Below are 23,014 nucleotides of genomic sequence, written 5' to 3'. Positions count from 1 at the left end.
AAGAAAAACAAAAGAAAAATTTATATAGAGAATGGAAATATAATGACGAACTGTCTATCATCGAAAAGCCTTCAGAAAACAACGTCTCGAGTCTCGTATTCGATACTATTATTGTTAAACAGGATCGACACTTCGTACTACGTAACAACTTTGCGTACTTAAGAAGTCCTTCGATTAATCGACGTTCCACGACGGGTGGATTCGTAAAAATAAAGTAAAAAAAAAAAAAAAAAAAAAAGAAAAAAGAAAAATGTGATTAATGTTTGTGCCGAATATGTCATTTATCTTGTTCAAAAGGTGCAAGGGTTGATGTAACGTTGAATAAATCCGACATACGCCTACGCTGTAAAGGCGAGATTATTGAATATACTAGATCTCTATTTATTCCAAATTCGAGATGGTAAATTCAATTGCAGAGTAATAGATCAACGATCATATTATTCAGTCTAGATTTATCGATCAATCAAAAATACAAGAGTATCGTTCGGAGAAGGTCGAGTTTCGAGAAGAAGGAAAAAGAAAGAAAAAGTGAAGAAAAGTAAGAGAAAGAGAAAGAGAGAGAGAGAGAGAGAGAGAGAGAGGAAGGGAAGGAGGGATGGGGGTAAGGTGGTCTCGTTAAGAGACTGGAAAGAGAACGATCGATGAGAATGAGGCGAGTGGTGGAAGGACGAGAGCGCAGCGATAGTTTTCTGACAGTGCAGCTGCACCCCTTGTGTGCCCTGGCTGTTCGATAACCGAGGTGCAACGTCCGCTGGCCCCGAGAATATATCTAGGCCATCACTACCACCACCACCAGCACCAGCACCACCACCACCACTACTAGCAGTGCTAGCAGCAGCAGCAGCAGCAACAGCAGCAGCAGCAGCAGTAGCAGCAACATCAGTGGTACCAACACCATCACCACCCACATCACACCGGCTACAATCTACTCTAACTCGACAAGTAACGACACATACTAAACGAGTAACACTCACACCTGCTGCCTGCACTTTCAATATAATAGACCGATCCACGTGTCTCATGTATGATGATGCTTTGTCAACCGGCACCCAGCAGCCCTGACAACAACAAGCTCTCCCTTTGTTTCCTCCATAAAGGAATATACATATATAAAAGAGAAAGGAAGAAAGAAAAGAAAAGAAAAAGTTGCACGAGGGAGAGGAAGAGGGAGAGAGAGAGAGTTTCCGACACAACTAAGATGGCGAAATTAATTCAAGGACACGACTAGGAAAATCTATTCCGATCGATAAGCAATTCTTATGATGCTTTCATCATGTATTCATCGATATCCTCGACCCGTTGCCTCCTTCGAAGAGAGGAGGTCGATAACTCGATGCGTACAACATTTTTTTTCCTTTCTTAGATGCCAGGACCTCGGTTTATTATCGGAAAAAATAATTATCGCCGGGAAAATTCGTAACTATTGACTCGGGAAGCTCCAAGGAAACCTCCACGAGAGTTTAATTTATTTACTTCTTTTTTTAGCTTCATTAGATTCACTTGTTGTACGAGAATAGCGTTGAAATTATATTTTGTTCAATTAAATTGTATATTGTTGGATTTGATTCCGCGATATTTTTTTGGTTTTATTGAAATTTTTCTCTCTCTCTCTTTTTTTTTTATGTTTTTATATACTTTCTTTCTTTCTTTTCTTTTTTTTTCTCTTTCTTTTTTTTCTTTTGTTTGTTAAATTTGAAATAAAAAATTTTTCAACGAGTTTTTGTCTCTTAAAATCTTCCATTCTTTATTTCCTTGCAATAATAATGATTTACTAATGACTACCATAGAATAGAAAATATAGAGAGAAAAATATGAAAGAAGTAATGGAAGGGAATGAAAATGTAAAAAAGAATAATAAAGCTCAGAAGACGTTAGTGGGCGTTAAACTCCCATCGTCATAAGAATCTAAAATATAGAAAGTTGTTGAGGTTTAAGAAAATCCAAAAGGGAATATCGAGATGTAACGTTTGCCTGTATATATATATATATATATATATATATATATATATATATATATATATATATATATGTATAAATCTATCGAAGACTCGACACTGTTTCTTTGACCTTTTACAATGTCACGTGCAACGGATACGAAATAGTTCGATCGGAAAGATGTATTCTTTTTACCTTTATAAAATCGTTTCACGCAAGAAAATCCGCCGATGACATTTTCTCTGATGAACCAAAAAAATTCTTACGATGAGAGTCTGTTATATAACATTATAATCGACTTCATATATAATGGCATTGATCGAAACAGAACACGTAACATTCTGGAATATAACCCGCGAAACGAAGTCATCAGAGTGAAACTAAAGATTCTACCCTCCTTAGTAAAGCCCCCTACTTGCTCGTGCATCCGTTAAAGCTGTTCCACTTTCCACGTCGAGCGTGCAGCTCTTCGATAACCCTGGATGATTTACACCTTGGTTTGTAGGTTCTATTATTTCAAGCTACATATTTTGAATCGAAATACGAACGAAATATATTCCATTAGAATTTAGATTTCCAAATTTTCATTGGCAAATATCGTCGTTAATCAATCTTTGAACAACCTATGGCTAATCATTATTTATTTATTATACATACATACATTGTATATATTATTATGTGGAATATAGTACAATTTTGATATTATTCAAAGAGAAAAGAAAATCTATAAAATAAAATAGATTCATAAATTAAAAGAAAAGATTCTTTTTCCTTTCTCTTTCTTTTTTTTTGTTGCCTTTTATAAACGAAAAGATACATTTAAACTAAATGATTTCAAAAAAAAAAAAAAAAAAAAAATAAAAAATAAATAAAAGCCGCACGAAGGGGGAACAGGAAATTAAACAATTATAGGATTATTCAATAGCTGTCATTCATATTGGTTCTAACGACGTTTATTCTCGTTAAATTACTCTTCCTTAAGAAGCAAAAAGTAAAGATTCTTAAACGTATTCCAATAATAGTAATCGTGTTTACAGGATGATTACGGCATTACCAGTTCCATCTGTAAAGGTCTTCCACAAAACTTATTATCAAGAGAAGGGAACAAGAATAGGAAACAGCCAACCGGGAAGTCCATTGGCAGAAAGCGAGGCAGTTTTAGCATTGGTCGACAAAGAACCTCCTGAATATTATTTTTGTGGAAAGGTAAGTGAAAGGATTATTCCTTCTTATTATTCGAAATACCAATATCTTCAGTTTTTATCAAAGTACTTTGTACGAGAATATTTCAATTAATTTTACGCCCACACACATATTAAATTCATAAACTATTATAACGATACAAACTATCATAACGATAGGAACAAGTATGTTTCAATTATGTCTAACTAAGTTAAATAATTATAATGGAAAATTTATTGTATTATTAAAGAATAATAAATTATATTCTATAAATAATTCTATAAATTGATAATACACTGTGAAAATTTAATCAAAGTAAATCTCATTTAAACCCTCTTAGATATTAACAATAATTATATCAAAGCTCTTTTTCTTCATCTTCTTATTTTATTCTCTTTCTCTCTCTCTCTCTCTCTCTCTCTCTCTCTCTCCCTATCTGTTTCTTCAATAACGGAAATAATAGATCCATGATTATAAAGGTTAAAAATAACGGAAGGGCATTCAAGATCGTAGGTTTCAAACTTAGAAACAACAGAGCTTTGTTTATATTCAAAAATAAAATTCTTTAAGATAATATTATAGTCAAGGTTTTTGAAGATTTCTATATTAAACCGAGAAATATATTAATTTGCGTTTTACTCCTTCTCTTCTTCATTTTTTAATTTCATTATCGATCTTAATTTGCTTTACATTTAGAATTTTCCAATATGATTATAAATTCTTTGTTATTTGTTGAATGGAAAAGTTTGTCGAAGGATGATAAAATAATACGTCTGAAGAATACAAAAGATTTATTTTTAAACTGAATAATCTTTCGAATGATTTTAATCGATTATTTTTCTCCTTTATTTTTTTGATTAGAAATTAATTGAATAATTATTTTCTAAAATAAATAAATAAATAAATAAATAAATATATATATATATATATGTGTATGTATTTACTTTTTCTAAAAATAAATTCTCAAGTATTTGCAAGACTTACGAAGGGATTAAATCTTGTAGGGCATTATTTTTTTTTTATTGTAAGTTTAAAAAAAGCACTACCATGAGTCAATCGATATTCGATTACTACGATATAGTAATTTTATGTTATTGACGATGGGTTTTATACGAAAGGGCGGAAGATTTTCGTGACGTCATTCGATCTTCGTAGGCGTTGAGGAAGGAAGGGATGAAAGTATTCCGTGTATAATTTAAAAATACGAGATATAACGGGATTTTAATAAAATCTTTTTCATTTTGATACAGCGGAAGTTATTTATCAACATTTGAAAAAAAATTTTATCAGTCGACTAATACCTCTCGTAATTCTTTACAATAGGTTGTAATTATTCGCAATAGTTAATTCGATTAAATTGTCCTTATTATCTGCGATTCGAATGTACAAGACTCTACTAATTAAAACAAATAAAATTAATTTCCCGTTACAAATGGCTTAGCTTCGTGGGATAATACCGATGAAGTGTAAATTTAAACTAGCTTTAGCATGCGATGTCCAACGAGTTGAGCTCGTTCACATCGACGATCTATATTTTGAATAAAATTCAATAACCTTGACCTTGGTACTCGATAACGAAAAGTCGAAGGAGAAATTCGATGCTGGAGGAGTAACCGAGCGAGGAACGCGACAAAGTGCTATTCGTATCGTGATAGCTATAAAACGCTCTCTTGAGTTCATAGAACGAAATTGATCCCTCGAGAGGAGTCACTAGAGTTACTCTTGTCTTTTTCCTGATAAAAGATATCTTCAAATTATAAGTAGAAATTAAGATAAAAGTCGCTAGATTTTTCAAACGAAATAAAAAAGATTTAATCGTATATATATATATATATATATATATATATATATATATATATATATGTATTTATAATTTGTTAATTAAAACAATGTTGTTTTACAAATTATACATATTCTCACATATAAAAGTAACAATTATAAATTGGAAGAAAGTAATAATTACATGCTGGTTCGTTGCAAAGTTTAAAGGGTAGATCAATAACAGAGAATATGTTGATCCATGCTTTTATAGGGTCAAGTAAGAGTTCTCGTAATGTAATTACTTCGTGTGTTCATAAGATTTTCTTTTTCGCGGAGATAAAATTTATAATATTTTTTCATTTAATAAAAATATAATGAAATAATATAATGAAAATATAATTATTGAAAAACTCACAACTCATATATATATATATATATATATATATATATATATATATATATATATTATTTGTCTTTGTTATACTATCATTACATCACCGACATCATTATATACATATAAATATATGTCATGAATATTGTATATTTTATAGAATATTTGTTGGAAATATTCACAGGTAAATTCTCTCCACGTTGTTGTGGGATCTTTACTTTTTGGAGCCGTTGTACTCGTCGTCGGGTTAGTTCAACTTGCACCTGGAGCCGAAGCCGCACAAAATTCGGCCGTATTGATAGCGGCTGGATGCGGCCTTCTCGTAGTTGGTGTTTTATTGGCGCCTCTTCGAGCTCTCTGTATCAGAAGACAAAAGGCTGTTCAAAAGGAGGGTACACATCAGCGAAGTATCACCAGCATAGACAAACTACTTTCTCAAAACAGGTAAGTTTAAGATAAAAGTTATTCGATAAAAATTAAAATTATTCAAAAAATTCATATTAATTATTTAACAATATATAAAATACATACATATGTGTATTATAATTATAATTAAAATATGAAAAATTTTCATATTTCGTAAATTTAGATTTGTTATTGTTAGATTATTGTTAATTTGTTGTTATTTTTGGTGAATTATTATCTCAGAGATTTCACTGTCCTGACACCGGACGAATTGGAGGATCTCGTAGGAAGGCCGGCCTCAAGCTTGGAGAACAACAAAACGAGTTCGAAACAAGTTCGAAATACCTAGGTATTGTCAGCCTCGAAGAAGGCCATGCCTTCATCGCCGACGTGTTCGAACACAGCATCCTCATCTACATCACCAGGAACGAGCTCCTCCATTCTTTACACTCATCGTTTCGACTCACGCGAGCACAGTCTCGTTTGAAAGAAAGCTTGAAGGCTTGATCAAAGAGAGCTTGGAAATCATTCGATCTCCATTTTATCGTTTTTTTCTAAATTGGAAAAGAGTGATTGGATTAAAAAGAGAAAAGAAAATTACGACGACGACGACGAAGCACATAAAAGGATAATTCATTTAACAATTAACGTTACTATATTCGATCGTCTAATGATTTATTACTCAATTTTCTCTGTTAGTATTACGCATCTAACGTGTAATACTATCTTCGTTTACGACCAATTGGCGTCTTACTTGATTATTATTATGGTTTCGGGTCCAACGTGGAAAAACGTACGTTTCTGATATATCGATCTATTATCGGCACATTCGTATTCCCATTGGTATATAAACCGAATCGTTCTACGTCAAACGATGCAATATTAATTAATGCAATATTATTAAATTCTCAACATTGTATTTTTTTCGCCGATGAATATAAAAAAAAGGAAAAAAAATTTTCGAAAAATAAGTTTCGAAATTTTATCCCAATTATTTTCAAATTGATGAGACTTTTTAATTAGATAATATTATTTTTACGCAGCTCAATTAAATCGACAGACAATTAAAATTTCACAATAATTCAAGTGAAAAAGTTAAAATAATGTAAATCAGTTAATTGTAAGATAAACAGAATTGAGTAAGTCTATAATATTATTAATAATAAAAATAATAATAATAATAATAATAATAATAATAATAATAATAATAATAATAATAATAAGCACGCAGGGGCCTAAGCCTAATACCTATCAATAATTTAGCTTATGAAATAACGGGGATAATTTATAAATTGCATAAATAAATCGTTTCCTTGCATTTGAAGTCATAAACATTTCATCGTTAAATCATAAATGCAGTCAGCTGTTATTTCAGAATACTCATCAATTCAGAATGATCTATGAAGATAAAATTAGATTCAATCAAAACATAGAGCCCACTAAAGTTGGCAAGTTTAACTTTTGAAATCGATTGAAAATCGAATCGATTGACGTAGAATGGCTCGGACAGAGAAACGATACGTCGATGATTTAAAATAATTTGAGATTAAAGAGCGGGTTTTTTTCTTTCCTTCAAAAAAGAATTCATTTCATAAAATAAAGTCGCTTTAATATCGTCATCATTGAAAGCGAATATTCACGAATGAAATTTCTTTTTTGAAGAGAAGAAGAAAAGGGAAGAAAGTAACGCGCTAATTTGGCAAGGGTAGTCAATGATCGACCAATCAAAGATTGACTTCCCTTCGTCGTACGTTGTTCAAGTTGCGGTCCACTCTTTGTGTTCCAAGAAAAAAAAAAAAAAATAAATAAAATAAAATAAAATGTATCAAAAGAAAAAAAAACCAACAAAAAAGAAGAAAAAAAGGGAGAAAAAAGAACGAAGGTATTCGTCATGCATTTAATCGAACATCTTCAAAAGAATCCTTAAAAAAAAGTGAATTAAACCATTGAACGAGATGAGATATGACATCCATATAAATATATACATATAAATAATATATACACCATACGCGAAAGAAGACACGAATAACGACATAATCATAAAGTTAAACGAGATGTAGCGACGTAAGTGTATACATATTTCTCGTATTGTAATTTTTCTAATGGGATTTCGCGTATGTAACGTTTCTCCGATAGAAAACTGAGAAACGTATTTTCTGTTTCAAAATCGTTAGAAATTATGCGCGCGCCCACGCGCCCGCTCTTAACATACGTATATTACATTATATATATATATATATATATATATATATATATATATATTATTTCCACCGTCAACGGAAATAAATTCGATTTGACGATAACGCGAAAAAGATTTCATTTTCTTATTCTTATTATTATTACTACTTGTTATTATTATTGTTAACGTGTTTATCGTTCTTTATTCTTCGAGATAACGTTGAATTTTGAATCGTACCTCTCTTGAGAAAGAAAGTATGTAAATTTATCGGCGAAAAAAGAGAAAAAGAAAAAAGGAAAAAAAGAAGAAAGGAAAACCTTGTTATTCCGTTCAGTTTCGCCCACGCCAAAGTCAATTTGTAGGAACCCTTTGTGCATCGAAATAACGTATATATATAAAAAAAAAAAAAAAAAAAAAAAAGAAAGAAGAAAAGGAAAAAAAAAGACAAAATCGATCGATCCTCTTGCAAAAAAAAAAAACGTCGTTACATGAAGGGTTTAATGAAATCGCGTTCGAACTTGGAATAATCCATATTACAATCCCGTCAAGATATAAGTCTGAGCAACTGCCCTTATTAAAAATGTTGAAGAAGAAGAAGAAGAAGAAGACGAAGACGAAGAAGAAGAAAAGAAACGAAAAAAAAGAAAAAAAAGAAAAAAAAAATAAAATAAAATAAAAAGGTATATGATATATACGGTGTATAAATAGTATATCTCGTGATATGCCGCGACGATCGGATCTTTACTTTCACCTCGTAAACGATCGTTTGATAAACTCTTACTTTCGCCATAATGTCACAATAAGAAATTTGTTTAGATTAATGCGAAGATCTTCTTTATTTCGCGTAAGGAGAGAAATTTAATATGGGAGAAAATGTATGACCATTTCTATCGTCGATGTGTCACGTGCCTAGTAGCAAAAATCGTTAAATTATTTATCGCATTTTTCGAAAGACACGAATTCGCCTTCATCGTGCTTAGCGAAGATAAATGAAAATAATAGATAAATAGTTTAGAGATGCAAATGAAAGCGTTCGCTTTAGATTAATCTTACTTTATCAAGTTCCTGCGAGATTATTATAAAAATGATAAAAGGAGCTTCGGCGATACAATCTTTTCTAGCTTTTAAGCTGATTTTTTAAAAGGAAAAATAATAATAATAATAAGAATAATAATAATAATAATAATAATAATAACTATAATGGAAAAAAAAGAAAAAAAAAAAAAGAAGAAAAGGAAAAAGAAGAAGAAAAAATATTAAGTGAAAGATTAGCTCGAAGATAAGCTTGTAAATGGCGACGAATTCGAATTCGAACTCGACGAACGGTGATCCTTCCTTAGCTCGTATTCTCGAGTTAAGAAAGTATTAGCCTTTTTGGAATATACAGGGATAATAAATAATAATGGGATAATAAATGCGACGAATGGGAAATTAAGCTAAAGAGATAGGTATCCGATAATATGCAGGGTGAAACATTTTAATGGGAAATATCGAACGTCTCTTTCCTATTTATGGGTGTACAAAAGAAAAAGAAAACAAAAAAAAGAAAATCTTTCTCTTAGGGAAAAGTTATGACTTTTGGAAATAAAATTAAAATATTTCCCTACATTGCTCATTATTTTCCCCCATTAAGGAGGATCTTTAACGTTCGTCCATAAACAAAACGAAAGATCTTTCGACGTTCCTATTTAAATAGTTCACTCTATACATATATATCTACGTCCGAATATACGAACGTAATTATGGCTCTAAAATCGATCCGTTAATCTTAATCTGATCGATATCTTCGATACCTATTAATATGCATTGTTCGAAGTCGAATTTTATGCTTTTGAAAGCGCACAAGTTTTCAAAGTTTGCAAAAATTTCAATAGATATCGCGCCAATTCTTTGCGCTAATTCATTTCTTTCATCACACTGCGATAATTTTTTTTAGAGACGTCATGTAATATTTTAAAGAAAGAGAGAGAGAGAGAGAGAGAGAGAGAGAGAGAAGGAAAAGGAGGGACAGAGAGAAAGAGAGTGTTAGGGCCTTTGCTTTTACAAGGATCGTAGATGAGAATTTTTCACGCTAGAAAATGAATTTTGTGACGTACTTATGTATATTGAATTTAGATCTTTGAATTTGTAAATTTTTCTCGACAACTCTACGATCCCGATCTCGACGTCCTATTAGAAAAATATTAGATAACTTGACGTATATATATATATATATATATATATATATATATATATATATATATATATATATATATGTATACGTCAGAAGATGAACTTTGATGTCGAAAATTTTACGACGATAGAATATATCAGCGTGAGATGAAAGGGAAAATTAAAAAAGATTGTATTTCATTCACGCTAGATTAATGAACCCACAACAGTGAAACATACCGAGACGATATTCGTATTGTTTAATGTGCTTCATATATGAAACATAAATCGATGTTTAAGATGTTTAAATGTATAGACAGAGAGAAAGAGAGAGAGAGAGAGAGAGAGAGAGAGAGAGAGAGAAAATAACTCTTAGACATTAAGTTTTAATTCTTATCGTAGAACGCTAAGAACGTTAAGAGAAAGTTAATAAAAAAGTGAAAGAAGAAAAAGAAAGATGAATGTGATCGAAACTGTCCTAATCTTTATTATGGACGAAAAGAGCGTTTAGAGACTCTAGAATTAGAATCGACTCTAACTCGCGATCGCTTCTTTATATCATAGGAACACGTACAACGTCCTTTCTAATATTTCATTTCGCTTCGAGCGATTCTCACAGAGAGACGAGCGTTATTCATTATCGATAAGGAAAAAAAAAAAAAAAAAAAAGAAAAAAAAAAGAAAAGAAAGAAAAAAGAAAAAAAAGGAAGAAAGAAAGAAATTAAATAATAATTAAAGAATGAGGAAACAGAATTTCAGAGTGAATAAAACATGGAAAAGCGACGAGTGTTATCGGTATATTATTATATATCTTATTAGAAATGCGATAGTTTTTTTAATAAATTCGTCGCACCGTTCATTATATGATTTCAATCAAAAGTTTTTGGTAAAATCCTCGCTCCTGGTATAAAATGCAGACTATAGAAAAAAAAAACAGAAAAGAGAGAGAGAAAGAGAGAGAGAGAGAGAGAGAGAGGGAGAGAGAGTAATAATTTATATGCTATATATGTACGAACGTGCAAAGGAATTTTAAAGGAAACATATCCATTGATTCACTAACGCGGAGAAATATTTTTTCATTACCATTAGTGCTCACAATTTCAAAGGAAAAATGATTATAAAATATATCTATATATTACGTACATACATATATATACATACATAAATGCGCATATATTCACAAATACGCTACCTGCATTTTTCTCACGATCGAGGTCACATTTGCTTTTCTTCCTTCCGAAAAAGAAAGAGATAGAGAAAGAGAAAGAGAGAGGGTGAGAGAGAGAGGGTGAGACAGAGGGAGAGAGAGGGAGAGAGAGAGAGAGAGAGAGAGAGAAAGAGAAAAGGCGGGGAGAGAGATGGAAGAAACTTTTCGTATAAGTTTCGCATGATTTTTGTGGATACGTTGCGGACGGAGGAAAAAAAAAAAAGAAGAAGCAATTATTTTCGAATGTGATGTAATACGTAAAGTTATAAGGAGCGTGCCTGAAATATTTTAGGAAACTTTATCAGTGTAGAGAAGATGAAAAAAAAAAGAAATGAAAAGAAAAAAAGGAAAAAAAGAAAAATGAAAAAAAAATTGAAGTCGAGATGGACTTTGTTTTCGTAATTTAGCATACGAGATGAGTGCACGCTTGTTGTTGCGATTATTGTCTTTTGAAGCATCACAAGAGAGAGAGAGAGAGAGAGAGAGAGAGAGAGAGAGAGAGAGAGAGAGAGAATAAACATCGCGATTAGAAATGCTTTTTTAGAAAGCGGATGGATCATTGAAAGAAAGTAGAAAAAAAAATGGATCTTTCGTGATTAGATCGCGAGATACCGCTTAGTTTTGTTCCAAAAATATCTCGGGCATGATAGGCTTTAAAAAAAAAGGAAATAAAAATTGGATTTCGATAGCGTGCAACGAGGAAGCCATCGTGTCGCGTCGCGAGATAGATAAAGAAAGAAAAGAAAAAAGAAAAAAAAGGAAAGAGAACAAACGCGATGAACATTCGTAAAAATGTGTTCGAACATTCGAACAAGTAGGAAATTGCATTTAATTGATATTTAAATAAACTCGGCACGATTATAAGAAATTTAAAATATTGAATATATACATATAAAATACGCTAATGAGAGACGGACTTTAGAAAAAGAATTTTTATCCTGTCGTTATTATAAATATACCTATAAAGTATATATACCCACGTATTCGATACTTTTTGTTCGTTGATCGAACTCTTCCGAACTTATCGATAGTCGAGTATGATTTCGATAGAGAAAAAAAAAAAAAACGTGAAAAAAGTAAACAAAAAGAAAAAAAAAAAAAAAGAAAATAAGAGACGTTTGCAAAATTCATCGAATTACGAATGTCAAAATCAAGCGTGTAAATAAATACCTACAACTCTCTTCGTATTTCATCGTCATTCGAATTCGTTGAATTTTATAAACCGACGTAATTGTCAAAAAAGAATTTTTCGATCGTCGATTAATATATACCTATCTATTATTATACTTTTAACGAAAAAAAAAACTTCAGCCATTATGATATAAATATATCTAATAACGAAATTTCTTCATTAATGGAGAAACCATAGCCGTCTTTTTATCAAACTTTGTCATATCGCAAAAAAAAAAGAAAAAAAAAAAAAACTTAAATGGAATCGTCTTCTAACGATTGAAAATCATATACCTAATCGTGTCTAAATTACGAAATTAATTACGATCTCTTACGATATTTGGAACAGTTGTCAACGATATTTATACTTAATACGTATAACGATATCTCTACATGCATACATACATATAATACATACATACATACATAAATACATAAATACATAAATACATATATACATACATACATACATATATATTATATAATATAATATTGAAATAATTTTCAAAATAAATCACGACGGCTTCTCGTTGTACACTAGAGTCCGTGATTAATATTAAGTCATTCAACGCACACTCGTAGCTCTAAGGGTTTTTATAATGGTGCTCTATGGAGGCAATCGTATAATTCGATTGATATTTCAAAAGATTAGCAACGTTCGAGAAGTTGCTTATAAGAAAGAAAGAAAGAAAGAAAGGAAGAAGGAAAGAAAGAAAGAAAGAAAGAAGGAAAGATTTTCTGTAGAACATCATGATACATACCGAAATTTGTAAATATACTTTATGATAGTTTGTAAAAGAAATTTAAAAGGATAGGATAGAAAAAGAAAGAAAGAAAGAAGGAGAGAGAGAGAGAGAGAAAGAAAGAGAGAGAGAAAAAGAGAGAAGTTCGTCAGAAGAGTGCTAGCGATCGTTTTAAAGTTTCTTTTTTCTCATTTATATGAATTTTAAAAAAAGAAAAAGAAAAATCGTTCGAGATCGAAAGAACTATCGATACTCATTGGAAAGATAGAAAGGAAAAATAAACGAGATAAAACGATCGTTTTTTATTTCTTCTTTTTCTATTATCACGAAAAGAAAAGAAAAGAAAAAAGGCACAGGTGATAAAATAGAAAGGAACGAGAATAGATTACCTATTGCATTATCAATTAGTAGATTTAATCGAGAGAAGTCGATAAGCTTAAAAAGATTTGCAGTAAACGATTAAGATTGAATTCTTAGATTCTAATTGCGTTGTTAAGTTAATGACGATTTCTTGTCGCGGATTTTCAGACGGAAAAATCTTCGCAATCGGAAAATTTATCTTGTGTTACGTCGTCGTGAGATGTGCGAATTCGATCGCTAAGTTATTTAATCATTCGTCAATTTTTGTAATCGCTCGAACGGAAAAAAAATGATTTCTGTGTGGAAACAAAAAAGAAAAGAAGATAATGAAGAGCTTGAATAGTAATTAAAAGAAAAAAAAGGGGGTAATACACGTTGTAAGAACTACGGTGTATTTAATAAATGCATTTAATGGAACGGAGACTGTGTTTGCAAGCTGTGTTCTCAAATGTAAGATGGAAACGTTAATTATTATAAAATTAACGCGAAGACAAACGCGATGAAAATGATTCGACGTGATACGAATAATCGTTATAAATGTTATCTACAATGTAAACGTTTATTCGAGCCATTTATACCTGGCTACAAATAAGAATCGGTACTTGTAGTGATTTAACGAACATGTCATTACTTTATCGCTTAAGAATTACGTTAATCCGTATATTTTGTAAGCCAAGATTATCGATAGTGATTAATAAACATTACTACGTATTACGATAAATCTCAACTAACACTCGATTTTTATCCAAACAGTTTAATGTCTTATTTTACATTCGTACACCCGTTAGAAGGAGATAAATGTCAAAAAGTGACGAATTTCGTCTGTTCTAAATAATGATAAGGTTAGTCGTAAAAATTTTTCGTACTAATGAAACGATCAAAATTCATTCCATAATCATTTTGATACATTTATCATTTTGAAGACATCATGAGACGAAAGTAAAAAATAATTCTTGAACTAAGAATAAAATATAGTAAGTTTTTTTCGCGTAATCGTGAATGAATCTCAAGAATTATGCATCTTTCACTATTTAATGAAGATTCAATTGTAATTAGATATTGCAAAATTTCTACTTTTATTTTCATCGTCCATAACATAATTTATAATCATTATATAAATAAATCACATTTTTTGTGGTGGTAAGAACGGTATAAGAGAAAAATGGTGGAAAAAATCACATAATCTATCGAATGGACAGAGATAAAAAAAAAGCAGACCTATATTATTCACAAAAATATTAGAAACAAATGTTCAAAGTTTACGTTTGTACATCTCCATCAACCATCGTCCTACTTTTATTGTCTTTGAGTACGTGGCTTTGTTTATGTCGATGGGGTTTTCGATACAATATGAAGGATCATCAAGTAATTATTACATTTAATCATTAATTTTTATAATTTTATATTAAGGATAATATTCAAATATTTTATTTAATCAATTTAACAGGTTTTGTATTGTTTGATAATGTACTTTTTCATTATCACAATTCTCAATATGATATTTTTGGGCCATTTACAATTCAGTTGTGATCACATATCAGAAACAAAGAATTAACAATTATTTCTAATAATTCGTAAAAATAATTAATTGCCTATTATTTTTATGAAATTGTATTTATTTGCAATACAATCTGTGAATTATTCTTATATTGATCCTTGACGCATGCGTAGATACAAGTGACGTTCTAGATGGCGCTTTTGTTTCCTTGTCGTACACATAGATCTTCGATACGTCATAGCATTCAGTTGTATGTTGTTACGTATATAATACAATTATACGGATCATTGGAAAAAGTAAGATTTATTAATTAGATAATTACAATATCAATTAGATTATTTCTTTTCTATTTTTCAATCTTTTCTTGAAATAATAGATCATTATATTTCTTTCGTCAAAAGACATAAAGAAAGATTGTACCTAACCTCAAAATCACATTTGTAAATTATATCAACGAAATAACGTAGTGATAATATCTTATCGATAATAATAATGTGATATATGTTTAGATGAATTTACGAAGGCATACACAATTTCTTGCCAGAACGATATTTGTCAAGAACAATGATATTGAAAAGGCAGCACGTACCATGAATCGTATTCTTAATGCTGAAGGTTTATTCCAACAATACAGGCTAACCAGATATTTCGAGAAACCAACAAGGACAAGGCGAAGAATTAATTTTGAAAAATGTAAAGCTATATATGACGAGGATATGTCAAGAAAAATACAATTATTAACAAGAACAGTTAGAGAAGAACCTTATCCTGGTTGTTCTTAAAGCTTATTTTCTTTGTAAATATGTTTTACAATCTCTCATTAAATCTTTGAAAGAAAATGCTTTCATAGATACATTAGATATATTATAATAAATATATTAAGAAAAGAACAGCTATCTCTTATTATCTAAATGATTTAATCTTCATTTAAGGAATTCAAATTGCAATTGCAAGATAATGTGATCATTTGTATACCACCATTGAATATAATTCTTCAGGATCCTTTCAAATATTTTACAGATACAGGTAATGTTTAATTATTCAAGCTAAATTAACTGAGATTCACAAAATGCATATTTTATCTATGAATTATTTATATAATATATTGTTTACTTTCCTTAATATTATCCAAGTTAACATGATTATGTTCAACATTGATACATTTCTGTTTGAGCATTCTAATGGTATTTCAAAACCAAGAGATATTAATAAAAATTAATAAAGATTGTTAACTACAGTTCTGTGTCTAACATTTTAATATAATTCATTGTCCCACAAAGCTATAGGATTTTAATTAATAATTTTGTACTCTTTGTTTCTTTTATTCCTTAATATCATCATGTAATAAAGTATTTAATTTTAAATGAGTTATGTTACAAAACAAAATTAATAAAATTCTAATAAATTAATAATAGATTTTTTATAATCGTAAAAAAACAAAAGCATTCATAAATTTTTATATAATTTCAAACTAGATAATTATATAAGTATATTAAACTAAATTCGTAATTTTGATGCCGAGCATTGGCGCTCCCTAACGGGAAATTGAATCAACGTGTTCATACCGACGGATCGGGAATTTTTCAAATTCTCTTTTACAGATTCGAAGGAAACATTAAAATGTAAAGTAAGGATTAAAGCGAAAGTGAGATGATGATTTGTAACATGCGTGTATTAAGATTTTTCCTTTATGTCCGATAAATAAGTAACCACAAATGGGAAAGTTTTTAATATATGAAAAAAAAAAAAAAAAAAGAAAAAACAAAAAAAATTTCGGATAAAAGGAAAGAGAGGGGAAACAAAATTTGTTAGAAAGTGAAAAGAGATGGACACCGTATATCAAACGAGTTATAGTGGCTTTACACTATTCGTTCGTAAAACGTTTTCAAGAATCAAATTACCATGGCGAAAACTTATCTATTCTAATAATCCTGTCTTCTAGGATATTGCCAGACGGTAGATACAGCAGAAGGAGAATACGTTCTCTTCGGATTTCTGGATAGAGGAACATTTCTACGAGGGAATATCGTCTCTTTCTCTCTCTCTCTCTCTCTCTCTCTCTCTCTCTCTATCTATCTATCTATCTATCTATCTATCTGTCTCTTTCTCTCTCTCTCTCTCTCTCTCTCTCTCTCTCTCTCTCTCTCTCTCTTTCTCTTTCATGGAAAACTTGGCACCACTTCCCGTCCGTTCCTGCTATCTATTCAATTTTCGCCAAGTTAGCGAAGCCGCTGCCAAGAAAACCGACGGAACGTTTTGTCTTTTCTCACTTTTCGCGGGTCTCCTGGAAGTTACCGGAGAAAGATGAAGGAAGCAGCGCGAAAAAAGATAATTCCGCTCCCGTGGAGTTTCTTTGAGTTACGAGGCGAGATAGCACCGGCAAAAACCGACAACGGACAAGCCAAGCTCTGCTACTTTTACTTCTAGGACTTTACTACGAGGGTGAGAAAAAAAAAAAAAAAAGGTACGTACTTACCAGAGTTGCAATTAAAATCAATTAGGAACTCATTTAGCGAGTATATTATCGTTTCATTAACGTTAACTTTTCGTTAATTTTCGCATAATTTTAAAACCGAACAAAACAAGCAAATCATGAATTAAAGTAAGTAGTAATAATAAGTTTTGAACTAATAAAACATTATTAACTTCAAGTAAATATAATTGAAATTTATTATCTGTTCCGAATATGTTCGTCCATTGTATATAAGAAGGATCGAATGTTTATTGAGTTTTAGATATTTATAATCAAACTTCTAACTCTTATGGGGAGCGGGGGGGGGATTATTCTACGTTTTAATGCCGTTTTGATTATACCGAGTATTTCAAAAGTAGGTATATACGTCTGACGTATACACCTACGTCAGACGCGGACTATGAATTTTCATAAATGCCATTCGAGTCGAATGAAACGATAAGTATTAAATTAATTGAAATTCATAAGTACATTATTACGAACTTGATTTCGTCTCTATCGTGAATATTTGGAACTATAAATTCACGATAACATAACGACGATTTGATGGCTAATAAATTCATTCATTTTTATAAATTATAAGTTTTTTTCCACTCAATATTTTTCATGTTCCGTAAACATAAGCAATAGCATTTGCCTGGCCCCTATTTGATAAATTTATTACAAAGCTAATAAAACACGTCTCCAAGAGCTATCGTGCGTGGTAATTAATTCGAAAATAATTCATAAGATCGAACACACGAATTAATTAACGACGATCAGTCATTTGTCGATCTTACTCTCTTGGCTAACCGTATAGGACCATTTCGTCAACATTTTAACGTAATACGTTTTGTTTTTCGGCATGCGTACAACGAATCAATTGTATTTGACGATTACATCGACTTAGCCAATAATATTTGTTGATGTTACAACGGGATACTCTCGAGTACAATTTATCAAGGGTTTATCCCGCTACTTGACCTACGTCGAGCAAACATATTTGTACGATTTATCTTTTCGTTTACTATACGAGAAACAAACATTGCAATTTGTTACCTCCCATATCGTTCCCGAGTAAAACACAATTTTTCCTGTTCGTTTATTTTTACCTGATTTTTCCTTGTTATTAAAATACATACACATGTTGTATAACAACCAAGGAATACAATTATTAATTAATATATAAATATATTCTCCATATGACAAATGCAGAAGTTATATACGAAGGATTCTGATCCTTGAGTACATATCTAAATAAAACGAGTAAACTTTTGCAATTTCATTATGACTTGATTGAAAGCATGTTAATTATCAAATTGAAGTGGAAAACTTGAGATACGTTAATACGATGTCAAAGAGAAGATGGACGTAAAGACGAAAAGCCAATGAGAGTTAAAACGAGAAAACAGGGAAGAAACAGAGAGAGAGAGAGAGAGAGAGAGAGAGAGAGAGAGAGAGAGAGTAAGAGAAATTGTATACCCTTAGGGGCAAAAGATAGACAGAGAGATAGAGATGAAGATAGAGATAGAAATAGAGTTAGATAGACAGATAGATAGAGTGAGAGAGAGTGAGAGAGAGAGATCTAGTTCTAGCGAAGTCTTGCGAGTAGTTTGAAGGTGGTTTCGAATCCAGATTCTCAAGAGTTAAGCCAAACCGCCTTCCCGACCAAAACGTACTCCCGTTCTCTCCGTAGAGTCTGTTCTCTACGAAGTCTGAAATGAGATCTGCGAGCTCGTACTGTCCTTGATTTTCGCATGCAAACGATCATGGATGCTCACTCAATATCCGCCAAGTTGTGAACCACTTCGATAATCCTCGAATCAGTCAACAAACGTGTGCGAGTTGTGGTATGTATATAAGAACGAGATAGTTGAAACCTCATAGAGGCTAAGGAGTGGAGGTTAAAGAAGGATAGAATAAATCATGCGTTTCTGAATTCTCTCGATGATTTTCTCACAATTTTCCAACTATCTCTTACTACGCTTACTTACTTTCCATTATGTGGATATAGAAACAAACGAGAAAATGCTATTTTCAAAATTGAAATAGAAAATTCTATTATTGCGTTTTACTGAACGCTTTCTGAACAAATGTTTTCGTTTCTTCCAAAAGATTGCCCGTTAAAAAAAAAATTATCGTTCAATTATTTCACGATTTATTTTCTTTTATTTCATTCTTTTTTCTTTCTTTCTTTTTTTTTTTTTTTTTTTTTTTTTTTAGTTTTTTTCTATTTTGTTTTCCCCCTCCTTAGTATCTCGCATTTCTCGTATCTTACGTTGTATTATTTCTCGATCAATTCGATCGTAAATGTTATAGAAACATGCGACGTTTGAAAGAACAACAGTAGAACCATTTCAAAGAATCGTTATAATTGAAATATGAAAAATTCATAATAAAAGTCCTAAGGACAGTTAGGAAGATGCTTTGAAAATAAACATTATAACTGTCAGAAGTATCCTTCGTAATTTCATATAATAATTATTCAATATAGAAAAGAATGTGTTTTAAATTAATAAATACATTTCACCAACAGTAATGTTATCTCTTTTAAAAGAACATTTGTAACCTAAGGATAAGAATTCGAATAACAAAATAGCCGGCGTTTTTTCGTTCGTTTGTCTTTTTTTTTCTTTTTTCTTCTTTTTTTTTTGTTTTTCTTTTTTTTTTTTTTTTCTTATCCAACCATCCCCCATTAAAAGCACAATGTGCTAATTGAATCATAGCGGGTGGGAGGAGGCGGGGGGGTCTCGTAGATAAAACTCATTCTTCTTTTCGAAACCATTTATCCTATCGTGTAATAGCTTCTTCTCTCTCGTGTCCTCGAACGCATTGCTCGATATTGCAGGAGTTTATTTGTTCGGTTCACTTGGTGATTTATTTCCGGTCTCGAAAAGCGTGCACGGAAGCTAGCCGAAGAAGGAAAGCGATACTGCAATGCGGCGGTTAGTAATGCCAAATTTAAGTGGAATGTTAGCATGATACACGTTATGGTGGACCAAGAACGAAGGAGAAAAGAGAATGATCTTTATTATTTTCGACCAAGCTAGCATTCACCACGGTCGACCGACTTTCTTCCCGTTCTTTGACTTAAATTTTCTGTTTCCGTTGGTTCTTATAAAATATTAATTCATTATGAAACGAATGACGTTGTCAGTGATGTAACTAACGCTTTCATCATATTTTCATTAATAATTTATTATTAATATTTTTACGGAACTATTTGTTTTTTTTTTTTTTGTTTCTTTTTCTTTTTTTTTTTTTATTGCTTTTTTCTTTTTTATCCATATTTAATAATTCCATTCATTTTTTTTTTAATATTTTGAAGAAATAATGATTAATCGTATTAATTTTCGAATAGATCGATCGTATACACTTGACCTTTACTTGTTAATTTTATCCATGCATGTCTAACTATGCTTCTCTCTATTCGAACGAAATAGGAGCTTGAATGAAACGGAAAGCGTCAAGTAACATCGAGTCTCGCGAGAACGTTAGAAAGTCGAGCGGTATGCAAATGTCGATCTCCGTTTCGCGCATAGGATCCCTTTGTCTTTGGCAGAAGCGTGTCGAGTTGGCGGAGAAGCACGTCGTAGAATGAGATTATTCGAGCCTAGACAGGGGACGATCAATGGGATGTCTACCGAAGTCACTTTTGTGTTACCAACAAAAGGTAGGACTGCCCCCTCCTGCATATTGCAATGGAAGCCTCAAAATTACTTTCGAACTCGATAGTTAATGCTTCGGCCCTTTAAATATTCCAATTCGTTACCCGCCATCTCTCTTTCGATCCTTAACTCTCTCTCTCTCTCTCTCTCTCTCTCTCTCTCTCTCTCTCTCTCTCTTTGTCTCTCTCTTCGTTCGAAAAACCGAACCAAATTGAAATAAATTTTTCCACCTTTTTCCTTTGAATTTTTCCCACGATATTCTCTCTTTTATTTCTTTTCTCCTTTTTTTTCTCTGTATTTTTTATTTTTTCTTTTCTTTATAATCCTACCAATGTCACTTCAATTTTCCAATTTCTCTTTCCTTTTTTATGCATGCCACTAGAATATGTAAATACTAATCAGCACTTTCTTAATTAAATTCTATTATTATCATTCGTTTTAATCTAATTCGTTTATCTTTTTTCCTCCCCCTTTTTTTTTCTTTTTTCATTTTTCTTCTCTACTTTTCACCGTAATTAACATTCTAAGAATACAATCTACGCTATTAATAATAAATAATATTTAATATTTTCTTAAAAGGATAATATCACGATTATTAACTTTCATTAGTTTAATTTATTATTTCATATTTTTGTATATTTCGTCATGTCGATAAATAATTAGTCATTAAGAAAAGAGAAATGATCCTGTGGGTATTAAAAAGTTTCGACAAAATATTCTCAATGTGTTAGACGTTTGCGTGCCTTCGTTTAAAAATGTAAATAAAAATAAAAATATAAATGAAAACAAAAATAAAAATAAAAAAAAATAAAAACTTTTGAGAGTTGGAATTAGTCCGTTCTTTATGGGCACGTTTCTTTTTCACCAACGAGAGCTACTGAACGTCGTAAAGCTTATAGATAGAGAAAAAACTTCTCGTCGGTCCATCGCAACATTTTTGCGTTCTCATTCCGACTAATGTCTGCTATATTTTACGTTAGTGATCGTTTAATAAAAAAGTTTCCAACGGTATGGAGAATCATGTTCACTTTTTACACGTTTATACTTGAACATATACAAAGGTTAAAAAGATTTCATCTTTTGATTCGTGAATAAAATGGGTCAAAGTTATATGTGATAAATAATAATAATAATTTTTCAGAATATTTTGCAATAAAATCTAATTAAAATTTACATTTTTCAACAGTTTTATATTACAAATAAGAATTTTTTAAATTCGTCAATGTACATATACGTATTATATTTACACTCATTTTATGAAATATATTATATTTATTCCATTTCTTTTAATTTTCCGATATACCATTAATATAATTAATATCATTCATTCTGATTAGTTAGAAAGATTATAGATATTGTAATATACGTGCTTTATTATTATAACGAAAAATCTTAAAGTGCATTTAGGATAGGAATATACAAGAGCTTTTGTTGCAAGTCTATCGAAGGGAATCGATTTAACGTTAATGTTTGCGAACGATATTACACGTAACATCCGTTCCCGTTGGTCCTTCTCAGAAAACAAGACGTGATCCTGAAAGCTCTCCATCTAAACATAATTTTCAGTAGATATCTAACGAGAAACGAACACAGCTTTCGGATATCCATGTAATATGATCAAGATTAACGTTCATTTCGTTCGGATCTCACGGATCGCCTACAAACGCAAGAATCGATTCTAATAGTCAAGCAAGATTGGATTAGCCTCCGGCAAGTAAGAAAACTATTTCTGAGAAAAAGAATTCTTTCATACCAAAAAGATATATCGATTGATCGATACAGTGAAAATTTTTAATAGAATTTTATAAAGTGAAAGTGTACAACGTGGCCATTTAAAAATGATTTAATTGAAAATTTCGACTTGTTAGAAAATTTACTTGTTTTTATAAAATTTAATATAATTATATAAGAA

General features: G+C 31.0%; 2 protein-coding genes across 3 annotated transcripts in view; both read left to right on the top strand.

Moving 5' to 3' along the window:
* Positions 1-14,205, top strand: part of LOC124433070 — an 18,676-nt gene extending 4,471 nt beyond the window's left edge. The window contains exons 2-4 of the mRNA XM_046982618.1: positions 2,973-3,141; positions 5,454-5,713; positions 5,918-14,205. Coding sequence (XP_046838574.1) covers positions 2,974-3,141; positions 5,454-5,713; positions 5,918-6,023 — 534 coding nt within the window. The 5' untranslated portion in view covers position 2,973 and the 3' untranslated portion in view covers positions 6,024-14,205. The remainder of the gene's footprint in view (positions 1-2,972; positions 3,142-5,453; positions 5,714-5,917) is intronic.
* A 920-nt stretch (positions 14,206-15,125) lies between these two features.
* On the top strand, positions 15,126-16,219 carry LOC124433071 (28S ribosomal protein S21, mitochondrial). 2 transcript variants are annotated; one of them, XM_046982620.1, is made up of 3 exons: positions 15,126-15,278; positions 15,492-15,778; positions 15,915-16,219. In XM_046982620.1, exons 1-2 carry the CDS (start codon positions 15,174-15,176, stop codon positions 15,762-15,764), a joined length of 378 nt encoding a protein of 125 aa, XP_046838576.1. In that variant the 5' UTR covers positions 15,126-15,173; the 3' UTR covers positions 15,765-15,778; positions 15,915-16,219. The 2 variants fall into 2 exon arrangements, with proteins under 2 accessions (XP_046838576.1, XP_046838575.1); XM_046982619.1 differs by lacking the exon at positions 15,915-16,219 and having other exon boundaries at positions 15,492-15,872.
* The last annotated feature ends 6,795 nt before the right edge of the window (positions 16,220-23,014 follow it).

Source organism: Vespa crabro, chromosome 2, assembly GCF_910589235.1.
Source record: "Vespa crabro chromosome 2, iyVesCrab1.2, whole genome shotgun sequence".
Lineage (NCBI taxonomy): Eukaryota > Metazoa > Arthropoda > Insecta > Hymenoptera > Vespidae > Vespa > Vespa crabro.
The sequence above is the reverse complement of the archived record's forward strand: the minus strand, read 5'-3'. Positions and strand labels throughout refer to the sequence as shown.